The sequence below is a fragment of the Zeugodacus cucurbitae genome, chromosome 2 (assembly GCF_028554725.1).
Source record: "Zeugodacus cucurbitae isolate PBARC_wt_2022May chromosome 2, idZeuCucr1.2, whole genome shotgun sequence".
NCBI classification, from domain to species: domain Eukaryota; kingdom Metazoa; phylum Arthropoda; class Insecta; order Diptera; family Tephritidae; genus Zeugodacus; species Zeugodacus cucurbitae.
The window spans coordinates 81,046,057-81,070,561 of record NC_071667.1 but is presented as its reverse complement, the minus strand read 5'-3'; the positions used below and the strand labels follow the sequence as shown (position 1 = coordinate 81,070,561).

Sequence of the window (24,505 nt, the reverse complement as noted above, 5' to 3'; positions counted from 1 at the left end):
GGTGAGTCTTAGTAGCGCCCTAAATGCTAACAATTTTTTATTTTCCTTTTGTTTAATTCTCCGATTTTTTTCCCGCCATGATATCTTTATTTAGCGCATCAAGTTCGTAAATATTTACATCAGTCAAAATATTTTTGTTTTTAATTTTTAAAAACCAAAAATTAGCATTAATTATAACTAACAGAACAACAAACAGTGAATAATTGTTTTTTTCTCAGTTTGCGTAGTGCATTCGTCTTTCTGATAAAAGTCATATTAAACAAGCTCAAATATTTGCTAATAACATGACATCATTTATCAGAAATCACTTTATTATCTCGAACAAAATTAACTACATTGCTCATTAGAGTGCCCATAACAATGCATTAAAATATAACAAAAGTATATAAAAAGTCAGAAGAAGATACCTTTGATGCCGCCAATATAAAAAACCATTAATGAAAATAAATTAAATAACTTCAGTGACTATGCAGAAATAGATAGTTCTCAAGAGTTTAAAATTAGAAAAAAAAACAGATATTTTTATCACTTTATTTTTATTATGTAAGTCCTTAGCTTTGCTTAAGTGTAAATATTGTGTAGTTGAAGAGTATTGTAATAACTTGAAAATCACATGATATCTCACACGTGTTATAATCGTGTGTGGTCGCAGGTTGTTTACTCATGTTCCATTACAGCTACAGTTGCAAACATTAAAATAGCAGTATTACCCTATTATAAGGAAAATTTTTCAGAAAATTGATTTCCACATATCGACATTAACCATTATTGATCGAATCTTAGTCGATTCTTTGTACTTATTTTCAATGTGACTTCAATCAATGTTTTGCTTTTTACTTATTTCATTTCTTTAAAGCTTAAAATATAAATTCATGAATTTGAAAATGAACATACAATTTCATTCATAATTAAAATAAAGAAATTCAGTATACATCGGCATCGGCATCGGCCAACAATTGGGCATCGTTCGGACATTAGATATTATTTCAAATTGTACTATTCAAACTAAATGATACCTGGAGTATTTTGGCTTGAAAAAAAGTTGTTGGAAACATTTTAATTTAATTCTTTCTCATCAGTCATTATGTTAATGTTATTCTTATGCGTGATTTTCATTTTATGACGGAAAAATTTGCTAAATTGATAATAGTCAGTTTCAATTTAAATGTGACATGAGGCCAGACAACTGTTCCCTTTCGTGATGTAATTTAATTTTTTTGGATCGTAGGTTTGACCATAACTGTCATTAAATATGACGGAATAAAAATCGCGACTTAATCCATTGACTTAAATTCTCTAGTTTGGTAAGAATTTTGAGCTGCGAATGGTTTCGGGTGTAGATTAAATATGAAATTAAACTGATCTTAGTACGACTCCTTGAAAAAAAAAAAAACAACAGAATAGAGGAACATTTGTATATTTGACAAACATGCACTTTTTTTGGAATCGAGGAATTTATTTCAACATCGTACATTAATCTAGTTAAGAATAAATTATAGAAATTATAAAATAACAGATAATGCTATATTTTTCAGTACGCGAGTATTCCTATGTGTGTTCAACTTTTAGTTACCAACCTACATTTTCTTAGCATAAAACAAACAGAAATTAAATTACGTTTTGACGCATTTGACGACCTAAAAATAACGGTATTGCATTGCAAATATGTATCCATGTCTATGTAAGATAATTATGTGAGACGATTAATTGCAACAAATTATTGTTTATTAGAGGTAATATATGGCAATTGCACCTTTATAGAATTTGTTCTGGCAACAAAATACTCATTTTGTACTCATTACAAATATGTATTCAATTAACTCGAATGCGGTGAAGTGTTACTATTATTTTAGTATCTTTAAACAATAATTTATGTACTTGTTTGTTAATAATAAATCCATATACTTTACAACGCTGTATCTGGGGTAGCGCTTAATTGCCTACGGTGGAACTATGGTAAATAGGTCAGATTATAAATAGAAAATAACTGACTCGAAATCTGGATTCTGGAAAATGGGTGTGTATTCGTAAACGACAACATCTAAAACGACATGATCTATTTTGTAGCATAACGGTGATTTATCGTACTTTCGTAATTCCCTCAAACTTTCAGTGATTTAAATTTTATCCTCGAGATATGACTGATATAACATACAGTTGAACTTCCCTAACTCGAATCACCATAATCCGCAAAAAAACTTCGAGTTAGAGGTTATGGAAGGTAATCCAGGTTACGGAAGGTAATTTGTATGAAATTTAACTTATATTGGCAATTCAAGAGTTCGAGTTATAGATGTTCGAGTCATGGAAGCTCAACAGTATTTGTGTAATGATTTAGTTTAAGAGAATGTTGTTTAATATTTTATATTTATAGAAGCTATGCGCATATTTAGTTTTTTCTCTTCAGATTTCGCACAAAATTCTTATCACTTGATACAATAACGGCAAATTCACGCGACAAGTTTTTGTGTACTTTGCCATTTACGCATCTGCGACTATAAACAGCTACATTTGTATGTCTGTATGTACATATTAATTACTCTAGCGCTTGTAATCACTCCACCGACTTGGCATGAATGAACTCACGTGTGCGTCAAAGGGCGTTAAATGCCGAGGTCCCACTATTGTAATCGCTCAGATAAATACAAAAAAAGTGTGTGTGTGATATTGCATTAAATACATATCTTACGTTTATTTCCATTAAGTCTCTAGGTACCTGGGTGGTAGTAAATTTTTATTGAGTGCAATTTCTAATCTTTTATTAGAATATTTAAAGTAGTCTACTTGCATAAATAGTATAACAACAATAAGCTTGTTACAATGCATTAGGGGTGTTCCTATGTCCATGTGGCACAGCAAGTGGGACGTTTTTTCGATAGAAATAAAAATAATAGTCTTATTAACCTAAGGCATTTCCATAAAATCTTAAATTAATAGAGACAAATTTCTTCCGAAACTATTTCCGCAGGTGTGTCTCGAAAATACATACTTAACTCTTACTATTGAGTTCCAGAATATAAATATGAAACAATTTCCTGAAACTATCTTATCCATGGTGGTGGAAATCTCATGATCTATTGTTCAAACAGGTGAAATCAGATGAGCACCACGCTCACGTCAAATACACATGTATCAACGTATTGTTCGAGATTACTAAAAGTGCGATAAAAATATTAGAAATGAAGAAATGAGATCAAAAATTGAGCTTGGTCCTTTCTCATTATAAATGCATTATATGCTTTAACCTTCTAAACCGATTTCAATATCGTGCCGAGTGCCGGGTCACAGTGGAATCGCCGGGAACTGCAGAGCTAATGAGTTTACAAGAAGGGGCCCCGTCGTCCCATTTCACCATGTTGGGAACGCTGTTCTCTTATGCTCTAGCACTGGATCACTGGATCTCTTGCGAGCTTGGTAAATGCTGGTTAAAAACTAAAACCTGCTTGGTTGCGCGGTCCTTTTGTTCCACAGTGCAAGTGGTCGGCGGAACGTGCACTTAAAAAGGTTCACCTTGCCGCAATAGTAGGAGTTCTCACCGGACATATCTGGGAATTGGCATATATGCGATGTGACTAAGAATCCTCCCGGACGCAAACTGCCATAACTGTATGGAGGAAGACGAGGTGAAACACCTGAGGTTGGAATTTCTCGGTAGCTATATTTTTGATGAACCATGCGAACTCATAAAATTTGTGATAGGCTCAAAGCCCTACCGTGATACTTAAGTGTGTTCTTTGCGATCCATCCTTGGAAGTCTTCTGACATTACAACGGACTGGCACCTTTAACTGTCCAAGTGGAATCCATCCGGGAATCTGTGGCGGAGGTCAGATTTTTAACCTAATCTAATCTAAACCGATTTTAATGTAATTTAGAACATAAAATACTCATAATCCAAAGCTTCGAAAGGAGTTTTTAACATCTTCTGTGTGATTATCAGTTTTATAATAAAATGTAAGAATTTGGAAATAAATTATGTGGGACTTTTATCACTCTTAGGTATGAGATTAATAAAATTCTATTTTAATATGTATGAACTCTGTCCTCTCCTAGGCATCTTATACTGCCTATATAAGTTATTCGATGATTTCCAAACTTCTGCTTGGCCTTAAATGAGATAAATAAATGATAAATAATGATAAATAAACGATTAAATGGAGATCTTGACTTTATTTTAAATTTATATGGTATATATTTTATTGACCCACCATGAAGATAACGGTATTTAAATTTAGTTGAAAAGAAAACATGCTCATTAAATTTCATAGCGGACACTTTTCAGATGCACTTGCAAATATTCCGTTACATTTTAGAATTTCCATACGTATTTTGTACAACAAATAAACATTAATATAAATCTCAATTTCTAAGTAAACATGTCAATATAATAAAATCTAATACTACACCGATCTATTCGTTCCACTGTAGCAATGCTGATTAGAACACACAGCTAGCTAATCCAGTGCTCTAACGCTCAATCCGCGCTCCGCTAAGACGGCGGGCGGGCACTCGCCTTCGCTCGCAAATATATTGTCTGATGTTCGTGTCACGACACTTTCACGTTGACGCTGCAACGTTCTTACGTTCGTTTATTGTCGCGCGCATTGACAGCGAGTTGCTTGTGTTGTTGTGCTTTTTTGTTTGTTATTTACGGTAGCAATATTACGAAATGCTCTCCATATTCGGCGGGGGTTTGCTGGGCGCTAAGCTGGGCGCGAATGTGTGTGGGGCGTTAACTTTGCGCAGTGCAGCAATAATTTTGCTAAAGTTACTGCTTTTGTTATTATTGTTATTGTTATTGTTGTTGAAACACTCTAGGCTTTGCGTATGTACATTGTTGTGACGTTGCTTATGGCTATGAATGTACGTGTGTATGTATGTTTGTTGTTGTTGTTGCTGTTGCGGTTCATCGCAAGTCGACGTTTTGGAATCATAATAATATAACGGCGCCGGTGCCTCGAACAGATCGCAGTAGTCGCTGTGACTCCAGCGAATATATTACACTAAAACGCGACTAAAGGCGGCAACTAAGTCAGTCAGACAGTCAGTCAGTCAGGCACTGCAACGTGAAGCTTTTGTTTGAGAAACGATAAAAAAATAAAAATATTTGTGAAATATATACAATAACTCATAAATAACGGTGAATGGCATGTGTTCGATTTGCTTCGTTTAACGCTTAGTTAGAGGCTGACCACGTCACATTCAACGTTTAGTTCAATTCAATAAAAATTCTTGAACTTGATTTTCGATTTGTTTTTTTTTATTTTTGTGAAATTACACCTGTCTAACGGTATATACGGCTGTACAATCGAAGAATTTCGCTCACAAACGCGACTGTGATATTTTTCAAAACCTTCCTCTTCTTGCACACGGCGAAAAGTTAGTCAATTAAATTACTTCTACGCGCATTCTTCCATTGAATTCCTTAAACGAAAATGTATAGCCTGAAATTAGTATGCGCGTGTGCATTGTTGTGCCAGTACGCCATGGCGGCCTCGGTGGTGCCACACTCGCCAATTCTAGCGATGAACGCGAGTGATCTTGGCGTGGAATTCGTGCCTTTGGAAGCATCCACAACCGAGAAGGTGGTGGAGAAGATGGAAAAAGGCGCGAACGAAGCGAGTAAACCCAAAAAACGAATTGAAGGTGAGTTTACATGACGAACGACCCAAGTGGAGGGGGTAAGGAATATATAGGTTACTCGAAAGAATGCGGGAGTGAAAAATGTGTTATATTTTAATGTTAATTGCTCCCTTTTGTCTGTTTGATTATTTACTTAAATTTATTGTTATTTTGATGTATTGTGTATTGAAAATGGAACCTCGCGAATTTAGGTTGTCCTTTGAGTTTTTTTTTAGGAGAACAAGATTCGTATGAAAATAGTTTAAAGCTGTTTTATGTAAAAAATAATGCTATTTTTATTATATATTTTTTTAAATTTATTAATTCAAAGTTTTCGAAACAAAACCAATAATTTTGGCAAAAAAAAAAAATATTAAAAATTTTCGAAATAAAAATTATGAATTTTCGAAAAAAATATTATAAAATTTCGAAATAAATAATTAATTCAAAGTTTTCGAAACAAAATCTATAAGTTTGAAAAAAAATATTATACATTTTCGAAATAAAAATTATGAATTTTTGAAATAAAAATTATAAATTCTCGAAACAAAAACAATAAATTTTCAAAATAAAAATTATATATTTTCGAAACAAAAAATATACATTTTCGAAATAAAAATTATAAATTGTCGAAATATATATTATAAATTTTCGAAACAATAACGATAAATTTTCGAAATAAAAATTATACAATTTCGAAAGAAAAACTAGAAATATTCGAAATAAAAATTATAAATTTTCGAAAAAAATATAAATGTTCGAAAGAAAAATAATAAATTTTGAAATAAATACTAATATAAATCTAGTTTGTTATGAGTTTAATACTGAGCGTCTTGCTTTTACACCCTTTGTATTATTATTTTTTTCATTTTAATACTGTTTCAATAAATACGGTTGAAGTTCGAGTGTTTAACTAATAAAAATATTTGTTAAATAAATAAAAATTAATATCCCTTCAGTGATCGTCACGATTTTTTGTCAGGTCACGAATTCTAGTAATCTAAGATGAGGGTTGTTACAGCTAAGTACATAAAATTAGTACTACCAGTGATAACTATTTCTCAAAATAACTTTTCATCTTTATTGTTGCCTTTCACAAATGAATTTATATAAAATCAATGAAACAATTAAAATTGTTGCCAGATATGAGTAAAACTAGAAAACTACAACATTTTCGGGTATATCTAGAATAAGAGGAAAATATAGCTGCTCTGCATGCGATATTATGTGAGAAAATTTGGGGAAGTTAGGAACGTTCGGCAGAAGGGAGAGAAGATGAAGAAAGCCAAGCTATTTTGTTGAGGTCCATTAATTTCTATAATGCTGATATATGGTTCCAGAGGCTTTTGATAGGTCTAAACTAATGGATTCATCCTAAAGTGTGTGACGGAGGTTTTTATGTTTTTTAACTCTAGATATGAAGAAGTTTGCTTGAGAAATGTGCTCTAAGCTAGAAGAAATAGCTTTTGTTGAAAAAAAATGTTCACTGAGCTTTTTAAAAAATAGAATTTAATAAATAAGAAATTTATTATTTTCGAATTTCGATATTTTTCTTTTTGCCAATGAGAAGTTGAACTTTCTTTGGAAATTTGTTACAGTTGATTTCTAATAATTTAATATTTAATAACATACATATATGCCTTGAGACTGTTTCAAAAGTTTTGGTCAATATTTTTGCAGTCCCTCTAGAATTGTGTTTTTTTTTAATGTTTCTCGCATGCTATATTCATTGAACAAATTTCAATTCTTGGCTTATTTTATGGCATATAATTTTTCATTATAGAAAATTAAATTTTACAACCAGCCATGCATTGAATTTGGTTTCAACTGGTTCTTGTGAGTTTTCATACCGCAAAAGATGAAATGCATATTTCCCGGTTTTAAAAAGTTAGTAACTAATTAAAAGGCATACAATTAGCTGTTTGCCTTCCGCGTAGTTGAGCCGACAGTGTGATCGATTTACGCACTCAATCGAACAAATTGAAAGTGAATACCACAGACAACTCACGCAAAGCAGTTAGCACAGGATTTTGATGGAAATACTTTGGATAGCTAAGAAGAGATATATAAGCTATTTTAAGCTATTAAAATAATTGCTTAATTATACACTAAAACATACATAAGATAATTAAGATCTTTAAGTGATAGCTGGCTTAATATAGACATAATTGAAATGTAAGGTTGCTTATTACGTTTATACTAAGTGTGTTACAAGATCTGCTTCAAGTGTAATGAATCTGATTAATAAGCTGATTAGTTACTAAATAACACGTTGATATATTTACTGCAACGCTTAAGCGAAAACAGGCTTGTACTCGTAGTATAAAGATATGCTTAACCAAGTCGGAAAAATGACAAGCTTGGATACTGAACTTGAAAATTCCAAGTATGCAAATGTTTCTACTTGATTAGCGAACCCTTATATTATTAGACGTGTTTTAATTTATGTAATGAAATATTTTTTTATTTTCTTTTGACTAAAATCTAAATCAAACTGCCTTCAGCTGAAAACATTCACTCTCGTCATAAGCTTTTTTTTGCAAATCCGTACATATTTTTCTGTCTTTTCCGCATTTGCGCAATATTGCTAGATTTTTTCTATAAAATTCAGCAACAAAATAATTGTGAGACCTCAACAATTGCGCCATCAATTCAGATTAATATACACAGTATACAATATACTGTATACAGTAGCGTTAATTCATTTGTAGCTCTGATAAACCTGTAGATATCAGAGATAAAAAATACAAAAAAAACTCAATGCGTTTTTTGGAAAAGGTGAACTGCGGTCGCCTGTAGACACGAGTGTACCTTCGCATATAAACACATTTATAATTACTTGCTCTAAATTTGAATAATTAGTCACATAAGTACTAATTCTAATGAGACATTATCGACCTGTTAATTAAATTGATTTTTATTTCATTATTCTAAATAATTGATTTCGTAATTAAGAAATGAAACGCACAGCGATATCACGATAAGCCTGTTTATTGCATATAACGAATTTAGTCCGTTTAAAATAAATTACTGAATACTTAGTACTGTGTACTTAAATATGTACGATGAGTGTTCAAAAAATAACGGGAATTTTAAAATATTCAATTGAGCGCAGTTTCGACTGACATAAGTGTATTACATTGAATGGAGACTATATTAAAGGTGACAACATTAATCTAGACAAATGAAGAAATTTTATTTTTCAAAAAAATCAAAATGTTCCGTTATTTTTTGAACACACTCTATAACAGCTATCATTTGCGCAGCTCCCTTACTTTGACACATTGACATTTTCCATGTGATTCCCATTTAACAATTAACATATTTCAGCAATTTAAGCCGATTTATTTTATTATATTTATTATGCCAAGCATTTAGTGAGCAATTAAAGCAAAATCACGCTCTCGAACTAACAATCAGTTCAAAGAATCAGTGCTTACACTGTGGGGTAGGGGTGGTGGAATTTTAGTAAGGGCTTCTGGTATTCCCCTTTTGAAAATTAATGTCAAGATAAATAGTTTTCCGAACAGTTCGAAGTTAAACGTGATTTCGGACAAGAGCACACACTCATGAGATCGTAGGCTAGAAAACATATGTACATAGATGTATGTATGTGTGTGATTGGCGTTGCAACCGTTTAGCCGGTTATAGTCGAATCGATGAGAGCGCGCCACTCCTCTCTTTCCTTCGCAGTTCGGCGCCAGTTGGAGATTCCAAGTGTAACCAGGTCGCTCTCCACCTGGTCCCTCCAACGGAGTGGAGGCCTTCCCCTTCCTCGGCTTCCTCCGGCGGGTACTGCATCGAACACTTTCAGAGCTGGAGTGTTTTCGTCCATTCGGACAACATGACCTAGCCAGCGTAGCCGCTGCCTTTTTATTCGCTGAACCATGTCAATGTAGTCGTATAACTCGTACATCTCATCGTTCCATCGTCTGCGGTATTCGCCGTTGCCAATGTTCTGAGGTCCGTAAATCTTGCGCAAAATATTCCTCTCGAAAACTCCTAGTGTCGTCTCATCTGATGTTGACATCGTCCAAGTTTCTGCACCATAAAGCAGGACGGGAATGATAAGCGACTTGTAGAGTTTGATTTTGGTTCGTCGAGGGAGGACTTTACTGTTCAATTGCCTACTCAGTCCAAAGTAGCACCTGTTGGCAAGAGTGATTCTGCGCTGGATTTCGAGGCTGACATTGTTGGTGTTGTAGATACTGGTTCCCAGGTATACGAAATTATCTACAACTTCAAAGTTATTACTAGATAAACATGATATTTATCGAGATGACTGCAGGAATTATCAATAGCAAGGTACCAGAGAAACAATGGACCATCTCTTGTGTGATTGTCTTGCATAGTCGTGGCAACGTCTACAACATTTGGGAGGCTCATGAGAAACTGGAAGATGTGTCGATAGTGAAGCAACATCACCGTCAAGCGCAGGCATCCTAAAGGATGACTACTCCTCGTGGACTATGCGACGGCACACCATCGGGTATCACAAAGGATGGGAGGCTTATTGGCATGCCAGACTAACCTAACCTAATCAATTTCCGATAATTTTATTTGATAAGAGGAATATCTAACATGTTTTAATTCTTATTGAAAGGGTTGAATCTGTATCCAGTTAGAAATCATTGAGTGTTACTGTAGCCTGTTGAGGACTCATTATAAATATAATTTTCATCTGGTTCGGAAACTAGGAAAAGGAGGTGGGATAGATAAAATCTTATTATAATAAAAATTTGTTGTAAATAAGTTATATGTAGATATTAGAGTTTATTAAAAATATTACACTAATTAAAAATAATCTTAATCTGAGTTAATTAGAAAATAAATACATGAATTAATCGAAAGCATGTACTCAATATCTGCTATCTAATAGCAATTTGCATACAATACAAAATGTGAAATTATTAGAGTCAATGGCTATTGTTGTACGTGATTACAAGCAAACGAGAAACAATGGAATATTCGATAAGAAATCTAATTTGTTTACTTGCCAGTATCAAGTACAAGATTTTTATCATTACAACATTTTATTTTATCAGTACTTGCACTTACATGTCTAACTTTTGCATAAACAAATTTAATTTTATAATAAATATTAATTTGAAATTGAAAATAATTGATAAGCAAATGAATACATGAGTGCTATGGAAATCGCATAACTCTGCTATTTTTAAAAGCCCACTACGAGTTGACCTTGTGTGAAGGTCCCATTGACAAAATTTAAATATGGAGCTAGCGCTATGCATAGACGATTGTACATGGACACATTCATACATACTTATAGCCGCTTTTGCCGGCAACATTTTGCCGCTTGCTCACGTGCAACTACGGAAGCGATAAATCGAATGGGCTAAACGGTGAATATGCACACAAATCACCAGCGATTTCTTAAAAACGCTTATCTCCATTCAACGAAACAACGTGTAAAACTCCAAATTGATTGCGATGAATTGATATTTTGCATTTTTTACAACGAAATGTGTTGAACACAGAATTTTATGTAGAAATTAATCATAAAAGTTAACTGAAGATAAATTTTTTATAAAAAGTCATATGAAAATTTTTTCTTCAATCGTTAGCTTTAAAATTTCAGTTGTCCGAGCTGTTTCATTAATATTCTAGATTTGAAATTTTTCATATTAAAGAACTCTTAATAAAGATCTGAAGACACAAGCATTAATTTTGGTACTCTTTATATGAAGTTGCTTTTAAAAATCAATTGCATAATAGTATAGTCTCAACTTATGTGCTTTTGCAAGAAAACCATACCGATTACAGCATATGCTTTGTGGTTAAACAATTACTTAATAGATCTAATATATGAAAAGATTATTAAAATATTATTTTAAAATGGTTCTTATTAGAACTGGTTTATCTCTGATAAGACTCTATAACTCTGCAATTAAAAGGTTAAGCTTTCTTAAATGATGAGGATACGTTCCTCAGCTGGGAATGAAAGCCTCTAAATACTCTAGTTTCTGCAAAGTGCCACTCCCACTGCAGTAGCAGTTAAAGGCCAACTTCCAAGTCGCAGAGGCTTATAAGGGACCTAAATTGTATTCACCCAGTAGCCTTTTTGCTATCGCAATACATGCACTCGATGTTTCTAGCCCTCGAAAAGAGATTGTAATTAAGTGAAAGTATTAGCAAGTTTTAAAATAATTCAGGGTTCCCATTAGATTCGATTCGATTAAGAGATTGAGAAACGCATTGCGACCTATGGTCTATTGTGCTCTCTCCTATTATAACAGTACATCATTTAACCCCGTCGCGTCAAGAAAGCTTAATAGCATTCCAGCGCTGATAGATGTGATCCTGTTTCTTTGGGGATACAGAGTCCCCTTTACCGATCGCAGGAGGAGGAGGATCAAGAAGGAGCTCAGGTGTCTCCGCGATATGCCGACTAACAGCAAAGAAGGGCTCCAGATCTAGCGGTTTGGTGGCCGCGGCTTTTTTTGGCAGTTAGTCCACAAGTACGTTGTCTTGTATTCCTTTGTGTCCTGGTAGCCAGATCAAGGTCATACTGTTGTTGCACAGTTGAGCTTTTCGATACAGTCCAGAACCAGTTCTGGTATCTTTAGAGTGATGTCTTATTGGTTATAGTGCCTACCAGAATATAAAGTGGAGTGGGGATCAGGATTACCTTCAATGCAGTTTGACAAGTGCTAATAGCACCAGTGATGCCTCGAAAAGCCAACTGTTTCTCTAATGTTGCCAGGGAGAGAAAAATCAAAGTGTACAACCATCGCAGTATATTCGAGTTGCATACCCTTGTTTTTCCTGCTTTATACACCATTAACGCGATGAACTCAGAGCAGTTAAAAACCTTCCACAATAGATAGAAAGATAAAGATGATTCAGATACTCCATCGAGTTTCTTGCTTTTAAGGTCATACTCATATGGGTGATACTAAGATTAACTTTACTTACATAATAACCTACTTATTACAATGTTTTGAATAAAAAACATATGTATAGTAACTTTTATTTTTTGATTTCTTACCATTAAATTAGATGCCGCTTTTTGGCATGAGGTCGGCATGAAGCAGCTACGAAAAGCTATGAAGCTGGCTAAAAAAACGGGTGAACCTCCGCGGAAAGCTAAAAATATAATTGTTTTCATTGGCGATGGCATGGGCTTGACAACAATAACTGCTGGACGCATTTTCAAGGGACAATATTTGAAGCACGGCTTTGGTGAGGAGGAAATGTTGGCGTTCGATGAGTTTCCATACACCGGTTTGGCAAAGGTGAGTTGCATTAAATAATCCTTAACTTAATCTTCACCTTAATGTAACGCTTTTCAGACTTACAATGTGGATAAGCAAGTACCGGATTCTGCGGGCACTGCGACTGCCATGTTTTGTGGCATCAAAAGTGACTATGGTGCCATTGGTATGGATACAACGCGTTCTAAGCTGGATGCTAGTCAGGGTCGTTTGAAGTCCATAATGGATTGGGCACAAGCGGAGGGTAAACGTACCGGCATCGTAACAACAACACGCATAACACATGCCACACCGGCAGCCACCTACGCACGCATCTATCATCGTGATTGGGAGTGCGATACCAAAGTGCCCGCCGAATCGGTTGGAAGGCATGTGGACATTGCGCGACAATTGGTGGAGAATGCGCCAGGTAACAAGTTTAATGTGATACTGGGCGGTGGTCTATCGCCAATGGGTGCCTTGCGCGTAAATGAGTCGAACCCTGTGCGCTTCGAAGGCGATACCGAAGAAGTGTGTGAGCGCGGAGATGGGCGCAACCTTGTTGAAGAATGGCTGAAACTTGGCAATGATGAATCACGCGTTTTCGTGAAAACGTTGAAGGAGCTGAATAATGTCAACCTCGAGAAAACGGATCATTTGTTGGGTCTCTTCCGCAACAATCACATCACTTACTCCGTGGCACGACAGGAAGGTGAACCCTCGCTAAAGGAGATGACAGAGGCGGCTATACGCGTGCTGGAGCGCGATGATAATACGAAGGCATTATATTTTGAATACAATTTAGTTGGTTTGCTTCATTTCATTGTTAATTTTCTTGCAGGGTTATATGCTGATGGTGGAAGGTGGGCGTATCGATCAAGCGCATCATCAGAATTACGCACGCGCCGCTATGCGTGAGGTGTTCGAGTTCGATATGGCGATACAAGCAGCGTTGGATCTCACCGATGATGAGGAAACTTTAATTATAGTTACTGCTGATCATTCGCACGCCGTCACATTGAATGGCTACCCGAAGCGGGGCGCAGACATTCTCGGTTTTGCCAACAAGACCACCGAACGTGTAGTGTACGAGACTATATCGTACGCCAATGGTCCAGGCTATTATGAGCACTTGGCGAACGATAGTGTTGGTGCTGTCGGCGCTGAAGTATGGCTACCACTTGAGAAATTCACAACTGCGCAACGTATGTCGCCTACATATCGCCACAGAGCCACTTTGCCATTGAATGACGAGACGCACGGCGGTGAGGATGTTATAGTGTTTGCAAATGGACCCGGCGCGAATATGGTTCGTGGCGTTTTCGAGCAGAATTACTTGGCATACGTGATGAGTTATGCCGGTTGTATGGGTCCGGCTAAAAAAGCCGACGATAGTTGTGAGTTGAAAGTGAAACGTAGTGGTGCCAGTCAAGTGGTTCAACACAGTTTTCTACTTTTGGTCACATTACTCTTGTTGAAGTCATTCTATTCCTGAAATTGAAATTCCTAAAACAAATAAAATTATTTTGTTATTAGAGATTAGGTGCAAATTGTTATTTAGTTTAATTGTTAATGTTTCACCCAAACTTCCCGTTACTCCATCTACAAATTGTGCAATTTTTGTTATTTTCTTTTGTAGAACTCTTATGCTGTAAATATGTTTAAATTAAGCGAATTCGTTTTAAGTTATAAAATATACGAATAAAAATCAATTATTTTAGAGTTTACAAAGAGCTTTTTACTTTTCGCTTCCAAATGAAAATTAGTTCACAGATTAGCAAATATTGATTTATGTCTTCAAATTATATTTTACTTTCGGACTTCATAAGCGTTACATTATGTTCACCTCAAGTTAAACATTCATATACTTTATACCATTAAACTTATTTTACTGAAAATGAAATTTCAAAAGCGACTGGCTAGCACAGTGATTTCGTTACAGCACATTTTTCGATTAAACACTAACTCAAGTATAAGGCGGATCACATTTAGGCTGCTTTTGCAACCGGTTTCACATCCTCAGCATCAAGTTTCTTGATACGGTTTAAGTTAATGCATTCTCTGAAAGCGGCAACTTCATCGGAACACTTCAAGGTTTGACCAGGATTTGCGCGATAACAAGCGATGACTTGTGCCTTAAGGTCCTGACAGGGGGGCAATTGGTGTACAGGAGAAGCTGTAGCAAAACGCTGACGCACATCCTCAACTGCTGAGGAGTATTCTTTTTCCATGATTGTATTCGTTTTCTTCAGCGTCTGTTCAAGCTCGACCAAACGCTGACGCCACATAGCATCATTTTGTTTCAGTTCGGCCTCTTTTTGACGCACCATGTCAGCAGCTGTGATTGTTGTGCCACTTGGAACATAGACTGTTTGAGGTGGTGGTGCTTGGTATACAACTGTTGGTGGCACTACAGCTGCTGGCGTTACCGGCTTAACGGGGATGGGACGAACATCTTTTACCGGAGGCTGTGGTGGTGGTGGTGCCGATTCTGATGCCGCGGCACTTTCTTTTGCTAAATTAAAACAAAATTAGATATTATTGTTATTTGTTTTTCATATAGTGGCAAAAGAAACGAATGGGCAGAATGTCAATGTTGCATAACAAATAGCATTAAGATTTGTGCAGAAAAGTGGTAAATAATTACTGCATTTATGATGAGTCTACTTATTTTTCGTAAGGAAATTAATGTCTACCGAATATACCTTGTTTATTTATGCCTTTCTTCAAACGTTGCACAACCTCGTCGGATATGTCGATAACTCCAGGGTTTGGGTTATCCATCGACACCGAGCGTGGTTCAGTTGAATGTGCCGCTCCCATTGCTAAATATTCTTATCAATGTCACTAGCGGTTCTATAAAAAGAAAAATTTAAGGATTAGTTATATTTACTACTTTAAGATTTGTATAATAAATATATTGGGTTCTCAACATACAGTTCCAGAAATCGCACCACAAATAATAAACCAAAACTTCAACGAACGCACGCACGGAGGAATGTCATAAACAGCTGCGATGACTGTCGCTGCCATATTACCAATTTGTGCGTTTACTAATTCAATTATTTACATATTATTATTTTCTACCACTATGAAACATAATTATTCTTTTATAACTTATAAAAACAAAAACAATTTATATTAATAAGATACCATTGCGGGTAGCTGAAAATTTTTAAACCTTAAGACTGTTTAACATTCATTATTAATTTTAATTAATTTAAAATTTAGTTGAACCAAATTTATAAAAGAATTTGTTTAGCTTTAACTAATTTTTTAGTTATGTTTAGATATATCTAAAACAATTAAAAATTCCAAAATAATCAAAAATTATTTGCACTTTGTAATCTGGCAACTCTAGAGTACAACAGGTTCTAAATTATTTGCTGTTTACACACTTTGTTTCATTCCATTGCGTTCTCATAGTTTATAGCACTTATTGTCTTGTAGTTACCGCGTATTTGTGTTCAGTTTGTTTTTGAATCAAAAAACTTAATAATACAATCTCTAATATATGTAGTGTGATATTTATTTAATTTGAATTGCACCCAATTGTGTATGAGAATGGAAGGAACTCCTAGATTGAAAAAGAGAGGATCTCTAACATTGGCACGACATCACAAAAGAGATGGTATGTTGGTATTAAATGGAACATTTGTTGCAGATAACTAAGTAAATACGTGATACAATTTTTCATTTAGCGTCTCCAAATCTTTTGCAAGGAAAAATGCGTAGGTCTTCGATTGTGAGCATCGATAATAACAATGATGCTGTTGACGAATATAGACTTTTGAGAACACCAAAAACGCCTTCAATTACTTCATTAAGTTCTGATGCAGGTATCGAATGCACACCGCCACACAAAAAGTTCAATTTGGATGACAGCGTGGAATATTCGCCTAAATGCTTCGATAATAGTTTTTCGCCCGGTGGTTTACTATCACAGACACTCTCCTCAAACAGTCCGGAAGTCGGTTGGAAATGGGGACGTCGTTCTATCGATGAGCAAGCCGAAACTGCAACACCAGACTCGGCTTATGCCGCAGATAGTAGTTTTACGTCAGCTGGCTCGAACAACAAAGGAGTAATTACACGAATAGGACGTTTGCGTAGCGATTGTAATACACAGCAGCTTGCTTATGAAATGCGTAAAGAGGAGCAGCGCCGAAAACTGGAAATACAAATGCGACGTGCTGAAAAGCTACGTGCAGATGAATTATTAAAACAACGTTGTGCAAAATTACAAGAACAGCTACGAGAGGCAGAGCGAAGGCGCAAGCAGGAAATGGAGAAGAAGTTGGAAATACCAGAGACAATTCATAAGGAAGAAAAAAGTAAAATTTCACAAGAAACCACAGACTTGGAAACATTAGCAGAATTAGCGGAAATAAATGAATTCGCCAGTGCTAACGATACACTAGATGATTTCTTTAATGATTCCGACTCAGATGATTTATTACTTGAAGCTACGCAACAACTTGAGTCCAAAATAGTAGAACTAACACAGAAGCCAGAAATTAAAACAACTACAACAGCAGGCGCTGCATGTGTTTCACTGCAAACAAATGATAAGGGATCAACGCGAGAAATCTTACCGAAGACGATTGCGTCCACAGTACCAGCGCAGGAAGAAAAACGTTCCTCACTTTATATGAAGTTTTTGGAGGATGACACGCCTGACGATTGGCTGCTCTCACTCGATGATGAAATTCTGCAGGCAACACAACAAACAAAACCACGCAACTCATTCCAGCGACACAATTCTATGCCGACCACTACAACGATGACTTCAGCTACTGGCAGTGCCGGAGCATCTAAAAGAATCTCAACTAACGCTTCAACTGCGCTACAAACTACTACGAGCACGGCAATCAGTACCGCAGTTGCTTCGCCAAAAATCATCAAACGGCATTCGAGTTCATATGTCCTTCGTCCTTCGTCTACAAGTACTGCCTCCAGTTGTAAGTAATTTCTCCTATCTTTAAAATGCTATAATTTTGAATTATTACTATTAAGCATTGTAGAAAAAAGTGTCTTATAAAAAATGCTTAACTTAAAGTTATTGTGTTTTATTTAAGCCACTTTAAATATGGTGAATAATTTAGCCAATTGCTAAAAATACAGTTAGTGAAAACAGTAAATTCATTTTTTTTGTTTATTTTTTTATAATCATAGATCGAGGTCGCCAGCTCTATAACAAGAAGTAAAGTGTAGCCACAGGTGTATGTTGAGCGCAGCTGATTGGGTTTTTTTTAATATAAGACACTCATAATAATAAGAACGTTTCTAAAAATAATACAAATCTAGCAATTAATGAAGTAAATATATATTTTAATTAAATCACGGATATACATATGTAATGTTTATGAGAAATCCGAAATACTTCTGTTAGAATTCACTTACTATGCCTTCCTTTCACTTTCAGGTGAAAACCACCTAGACGTAGAATTAAATGACAAAAGCGAAGTAAATATATTTTGATGATTTTGTGTAAATGTGATACAAATCAATGATGCACGATAAAGCGCAGTATGTATACGAAAATAAATATAAATAATAATTGAGTAAGCAAACAATTAATTAAGTTAAATATCTAAATGAAAGTATGAATATGTTCTGTTTGAACTAGTGATAGTAGAATGCTGTTGAACATTTTTTTTTATAGTTTTAATTAATTGAAAGAGTTTGAACAAAAATAAATAACTGTTAAGCCATAGTAATAAACAACTAAGTATTATAGTATTTTATTTTGTTTTTATAATAGTAAATAATACTCTATTAATTAGAGTTTCCACGGAAATCCACTGGGTTACTTACATATTTTTATTTTTATTTTTTTAGTTTATAGTTAAGCTGTTAAAAATCGCTAAAAATGTTGACTGTTGACACGTCTTTAGTCACACACCCATGTACGCATATAGTTAAGAAAGCAGCATATGTTGGCTTTGGATTAAAAAGCTTATTGATAACTTAAAGACATTCACTCATAAAAAAAAGAAACAAAAAAAAAAAAAACATTTTTATAATTTTGCCATAATTAAAGCATGTAAACAAATATTTTTTACGAATTAAAATTAATTAATTTTTATAAGTAATTATTTAACAATATACCAATTGATAAAACCGAAGTTTCAGGCTTTACCCTAGATTTTTTAAATTTTTTTAACAACAAAATTTTATTAAATGAAATATAAATACATTTAATCGATATATGTACATATGTGTTTGTAATCTAAAACAAAATTTTTGAATTTTTACTATTGCTTAAGGGGTTATGTGCGTTTTAAAATATGAAACATTTAAATTTTTGTGTTTTAAAATTAAAAAAAAAACACAAATATGTTTAAAATATTATCCAAAAATACGAAATCGATCCGAGTAAAATTCTAAGAGATAGACCCTTTGGCTTTGGAAGTTCCATCCATCAAGCCACGTCAGTGAGATTTGTAATATTTTTAATATATTAATTTTTCTTTCGGGCAATAATGATATTTATCCGTTTACTATCGAACTATTTTTGGTTTCTTAATTTTGGATTCACCAATAATGAATTATGCTGTCCCCGGCAAGATTATTTTTTTTAGACATCAATGGAGTTGAGGTGCCAACGGAGTTTTCGGAATTTGTAAATAAAAAAATTTCATAAAATACTGTTTAAATATGTATCTTTGAAAAAAAAATTGAAAATAAATTTAAAAAATACCCTTATTTTCAGAAACCCACTTAACCTCTTAACTGGTTTTTGAGTCTGATTCAGTTTTTAAGGTTTCAGTATTTTGAAATATGTTTAAATTCATCAAAAGAGAACACAATTAGTGAGAATTTATTCTACCCACTTATATTTACTACAAATTTGCTTCCGCCGTTTATATCGAGCTTGGCCATTTGTGTCAACATTAACCCAACAAAATATTTGTAGAGATCTGTTTGCATCCCAAACTTTTCTCAACTGAAAATGTCACTTTTTGAGCCGAATTCTCGACATTTACACGGAATACGCATGCTGCCAGAAAGAATGGTCAAAAGTAGTAGCTAGCGACGGCCCATATTTTTAATAAAAATATTAGTTTGCTAATTCCACTAAAAAATTGTTGCGCACAAATTGGAACTCTACTCTTGGTATTCAAAAAGATCTTTCTTTGTTACCACATTGAATGTCTACAATTATAAATCTTTATCAGAAGCTTTCTGGTGAACAATATCTCATTTCTTTTTTTAGAATAATTTTCTGAGTTCATCGTATTTTGAGCTTGTGAACTTCTGAAATCCACGGTGGACTGGTGGATATACTGGTAGCAACATTGATTCCATTTTAGAATTTCGGATAATTGAAATTTATACATTTTTTTACACTTCACTTCCTTTTTATAAATAACTGTTGAACAATCCTAAAATAACTGTTTCTCTTCCAGTGCAGCAAGAACATGAATACCATTTGACCAATTGCAAAAAACTTTTACGTAGAATACTAAGAAAAGAAGAGCTAAAGAAACGAACCTGTCGGTGCAAGACGCGTGGCTTTCGTTGAGTGCAATATTTTTTGACTGATTATTTTAAAAATAATTGTTTATGTATGCAATCTAACAAAAATCGTGTTCTTTCAATAGTTAAAAATTGTTTATGCTTTTTTGTTGCTATTGTTGTTGTTAATGTTGTTATTGTTACTGTTGTTGTTTGCTTTTTTGTTCAAGTTTTTAAGCACTTCACAATCATATTGTTGTTGTTTTCCACTTTTACTGCTGTTCATGTGCAACTTATTGTTGTTTTTGTTTTTCTTTTTTTTACAACACTTCATATACGCCTTGTTCCAATATTATGTGAATGCTTTTATTGTTGTTGCTTTCTAATCACCGTTAAAATAAACTGTTAATTAACCATAAAACGGTTTCGTTTTTTTTTTTGTTAAATTTTATTTGTAACTGTCGCTAAAATGTCGGAGCGCATTGCGCATGTCCCATTATTGCTATTATTGTTATTGCTATTATTGTTATTGTTTCGCTATGTTGAGTGCGCCATCATTGGCCACGCATTGCAATCGCCGTCCACAACTGCCATATGTTCGCATTTTCTTCCTGCACACGCTGATAGCAGATCAACAATGCGCACACACAGTGACACACACACACACACACACACAAGCACACAGACGGGCATTATTTGACTGATAAGAGCACAAATCAGCGCCGCCAATAAAGTTGGTCCTGCCTTTATCGCAAATCATTTATTTTAATTGTGATTGCGCAAATTATGGGAAATGCCATGGCCATAAAGCCATTTGCTACTGTACATATTTACAAAACCATATCTCTAACTACAAATATGTATATACATATGTATGTGTGTTGTGTGCTTGCCTAGAGTAATATTTATACTCGTACAACCCGCTGCGTTGATAGTGCGCTCCATGTGTCGCTATTTTCCCGCATTTGTCATTTAATTTGTTTGTTTGTCCCACTATATACATACATACATATATAGTATGTATATGTGTGCTATTTGGCCTGCTCTTAACCTGCTGAGTTGGAGCGTCGTCGGTAAGTGTATCCACTTCGTGTTCTTTTTTGTTTTGTCTGCTGTCCATTTGACGTCACTGCTCGGCTCCATAGTGAGTGAAAATGTGTAAATGTGTCTTGTATTCATTTAACTGTATACCAATTAAGTGTGATTGTGTGTGTATGTGTGTATCTGTTCTAGGGGTGCGCTTTTGCTCGCCTCACTATCATAGCAGAATGAATGCCAGCATATGTTTCGATTTTATTGTCAAAGAAGCTGTTGAATGGTTGCTATAATCCATTGAATGTGGAATACACAATAGAAATGTATTAGCAGAGATGAAAAAACGAAAATAATGAAAAATAATTTCATTTGACCCTTTTGTACGGAGATTCAATAAATTACTATTAAAAGTAGTCTCTATAATCAATAATCCTTTTTTAAATCGTTTGAGTATAAAAGTTTAGTTAGACAAATATGTAAATATAAAATTTTTGGGGCAACATTGTATGTCTTTTCTACCATGTCTTTTCCCCAGCATCTTCCAAGCTGAAGTCTATGTCATTACCAAGTGTGCAGAGGTAATATTGGACAGGGGCTATCATAAGGAACGCATAGCCATTATCAGCGATAGCCAAGCAGCTCTTCAGGTACTATCATCTTTCGAGGTGGACTCGGGGCTGGTCATGGACTGCATAGATACTTTGAACAGGAATTGCAGAAATAACAGCATAACCCTAGCTTGGGTTCCAGTGCATAAAGGAATACAGGGAAACGAATTCGCCGACCAGCTAGCAAGGATGGCCGCGGCCACCAACCCAATCGGGCCAGAGCCCTTTATTGCGGTTGGTCGGCATGTTCTTACAACCCGCCTGAAAGAGGAGGAGGCAGCAAGCAGGAAGGAAGCAGCTGTTGGTTGCACACGCAAGGACTTCGTCACTCCAAGCTGTTCCTGGGAGGATACAATCTGAAAAGATTCAAACAGTTAATGGCGCTCCCCAGGAACAAACTGAGACAATTAGTGGCACTATATACCGGCCACTGCAGACTACGGCGTCATCTGCACAAAATGGGAATCCACTCGTCGGATCTTTGCCGATTTTGTGATTCAGGGGCGGATACACCAGAGCACCTACTCCTTGACTGCCCGGCGATCGCGAAGGAAAGGGGACAGACAATTGGGGCTCTTTATCCCCAAAGAGGAAGTATCGCATGCATCAGCCCTGCAACACTGTTAAGATTTCTTAACGTGACGGGGTTGGAGGGGGCGCTGTGATAACTGTGTCTACCTTTTGCTGCTGTAAAAGAATTTTAAAACCTTATCCCTTAACTCTCACGATCGCTGTGGAATTCTGAACAGGAATCTTCATTGAAATAGTTGTTGTAACAGTATAAGACTGCCAACAAGAAGTTTTAAGGCACCTTACAACGGTGAAGATCTATTGTCGAATATAGATATGCGACTTTTTTTGTTACGGAATCTTGTGGTTTAGCCTAGAGAACTTTTCCTTTTCAGTTAGGCCAAACTAAAAATTTAACCGGACGCCAGCTGCAGTGCCGGCTTGGAAGATAATGAGGTTGAGACTTCCCAACATTTCCTTTTGAAATGCACCGCCTTTGCACGATCTCGGCAAAGGCTTCTTAGATCACACTTGTTTGTGCATCTTCGCGAATTAGCGGATATAAATAGAAGTAAAAAACCTCTGCAGATTTGTGGTAGATGAGGGGGACAATATCCATTGCACCTAACCTAACTTCATCTTGGTTACGGAGTGTCTATTTAATCCGCCAATAAGTTTAGTACCATGATAGGTAAGGTTAGGTCTAGGGTTAGATCTCCGCTATTGCACAGAGCTTGGACTGTCCTTTGTGTCACCCAGATACTCCTGACGGATCGGTAAGACCCATATGATAAGACGGCTAATGTCGATTCCTGGTACTTCGCTGGGTTCACCGAAGATGTGCCTATGGAGGTGTTTTATCTTAAATCTGGACATTGGTCTAATGTTGGTGCTTGGCTAATTCCTCTTCGCTTTCTTCCAATGTGATAAATTGATACACTTTTATTTTATTCAAATATAGTTATTTTATTAAATATAGTGTTATAATATAGTGCTAATATAGGGTTGTTTCAGATCACTCATCTATAACTGTCCGTTTGTTGACCGAGCTTCAGGGAAACAAAGAGAGGGTAGGAGATATACCAAACAAAAGAGCTGATTTCTTTAACTACTCCACACTTCAGCTTCTATTTTCATTTGGAAACATCCAGATTGACTTCCAAAAATATAACGTACCATATCTCCTACATAACATATGAATGTCGAACATCCTTGATTATAGAGAGTCATATAGATACGTACGCCTAACCAACTTTTTATGTGACACTTAAACTCTGTCATACGATATCTCCTTCCTTATGGTACTTAGGTTTACTCTAGGTAGGGTAAGATAGCTTAAGGGGTAGATCTCAGCAGATTTTTTTACATGTATTTTCGACCACTTTTTACAGCAATTGGGACCATATGTCCGCAATAAACGTTGCTCGGAGTAAGTGTGTTCATTATAAAATTGCAAACCAAACTGAGTAAAATCAAGTAACAGCTGTCAAAAAGACCAACTCAGAAAGAAGTATTGCCTCATTGTGCCAGATTTGCCTCTGTGAAGTCGAATGACTCAATTTAATTCGTTATATGCACTATCTTGTGTCGGAATTATTAGAAAATATTGGCAAATCTAGCAGGTTTTAAGGAAAGTGGCTAAATTGATCTCTTTTTTTTTCAATTTTTGTTGACATAAATGCCAGTTTATAATTTAAATCCCCTCACTTTTCCTGTATTTTTGGGCAGACGAAAGCAAAAATCACAAATTTGAGATGTGACCACATCAAGGGAAAGAGAAGAAGTGTTATCGAATGTATGTATATAGTATACTGAATCAAATAATTGACCAACCTGAAAAAGACTTCGAAAAACTTAGCATATTAGAAATAAAGTACTCCATGTTCGTTTAAGAAAATACGCCACTTTGGTTAACAAGAAAAATAGGTAAAAAGTCTAAATTTCAATTTCAACTTCTTCATAGACAAGCCCAAATAATTCTATTCAAATACTGAAAAAATCCAAAAAAAAAAAATCGGAACTTTTGTTTTGTCTGCTTTTAATTAACCGGAAGTTA

At 35.1% G+C, this 24,505-nt stretch overlaps 4 protein-coding genes across 5 annotated transcripts in view; 3 read left to right on the top strand and 1 right to left on the bottom strand.

Annotated features, from left to right (window-relative positions):
• The first annotated feature begins 4,965 nt into the window (after positions 1 to 4,965).
• On the top strand, positions 4,966 to 14,566 carry Aph-4_0 (alkaline phosphatase 4). Its single transcript, XM_011196778.3, has 4 exons — positions 4,966 to 5,645; positions 12,642 to 12,877; positions 12,935 to 13,615; positions 13,677 to 14,566. Exons 1-4 carry the CDS (start codon positions 5,435 to 5,437, stop codon positions 14,328 to 14,330), a joined length of 1,782 nt encoding a protein of 593 aa, XP_011195080.1. The 5' UTR covers positions 4,966 to 5,434; the 3' UTR covers positions 14,331 to 14,566.
• A 51-nt stretch (positions 14,567 to 14,617) lies between these two features.
• Positions 14,618 to 15,903, bottom strand: LOC105220340 (uncharacterized). Its single transcript, XM_011196784.3, has 3 exons — positions 15,773 to 15,903; positions 15,541 to 15,691; positions 14,618 to 15,350 (listed from the first exon to the last, which is right to left on the bottom strand). The coding sequence occupies exons 2-3, from the start codon at positions 15,656 to 15,658 to the stop codon at positions 14,824 to 14,826; spliced, it is 645 nt and encodes a 214-aa protein (XP_011195086.1). The 5' UTR covers positions 15,659 to 15,691; positions 15,773 to 15,903; the 3' UTR covers positions 14,618 to 14,823.
• Positions 15,904 to 16,252: 349 nt separating this feature from the next.
• LOC105220350 (uncharacterized) lies at positions 16,253 to 20,431 on the top strand. 2 transcript variants are annotated; one of them, XM_054236034.1, is made up of 3 exons: positions 16,253 to 16,466; positions 16,537 to 17,796; positions 20,248 to 20,431. In XM_054236034.1, exons 1-3 carry the CDS (start codon positions 16,394 to 16,396, stop codon positions 20,361 to 20,363), a joined length of 1,449 nt encoding a protein of 482 aa, XP_054092009.1. In that variant the 5' UTR covers positions 16,253 to 16,393; the 3' UTR covers positions 20,364 to 20,431. The 2 variants fall into 2 exon arrangements, with proteins under 2 accessions (XP_054092009.1, XP_011195094.1); XM_011196792.3 differs by lacking the exon at positions 20,248 to 20,431 and adding an exon at positions 18,011 to 18,984.
• Positions 20,432 to 24,380: 3,949 nt separating this feature from the next.
• LOC105220360 (neuroendocrine convertase 2) overlaps positions 24,381 to 24,505 on the top strand; it is a 53,384-nt gene continuing 53,259 nt past the window's right edge. Inside the window, exon 1 of the mRNA XM_054234457.1 lies at positions 24,381 to 24,501. The gene's annotated coding sequence lies outside the window, so the exon portion shown is untranslated. The remainder of the gene's footprint in view (positions 24,502 to 24,505) is intronic.

Excerpts from the sequence above, each read along its gene's own strand:
- Aph-4_0 (XM_011196778.3), top strand. The coding sequence starts at position 5,435 with ATGTATAGCCTGAAATTAGTATGCGCGTGTGCATTGTTGTGCCAGTAC. Across the intron at positions 5,646-12,641 it reads ACCCAAAAAACGAATTGAAG|ATGCCGCTTTTTGGCATGAG; the intron begins GTGAGTTTACAT and ends CCATTAAATTAG. Across the intron at positions 13,616-13,676 it reads AGCGCGATGATAATACGAAG|GGTTATATGCTGATGGTGGA; the intron begins GCATTATATTTT and ends ATTTTCTTGCAG.
- LOC105220340 (XM_011196784.3), bottom strand. The coding sequence starts at position 15,658 with ATGGGAGCGGCACATTCAACTGAACCACGCTCGGTGTCGATGGATAAC. Across the intron at positions 15,351-15,540 it reads GAAAGGCATAAATAAACAAG|CAAAAGAAAGTGCCGCGGCA; the intron begins GTATATTCGGTA and ends GTTTTAATTTAG.
- LOC105220350 (XM_054236034.1), top strand. The coding sequence starts at position 16,394 with ATGAGAATGGAAGGAACTCCTAGATTGAAAAAGAGAGGATCTCTAACA. Across the intron at positions 16,467-16,536 it reads ACGACATCACAAAAGAGATG|CGTCTCCAAATCTTTTGCAA; the intron begins GTATGTTGGTAT and ends TTTTTCATTTAG. Across the intron at positions 17,797-20,247 it reads TACAAGTACTGCCTCCAGTT|TGCAGCAAGAACATGAATAC; the intron begins GTAAGTAATTTC and ends TTTCTCTTCCAG.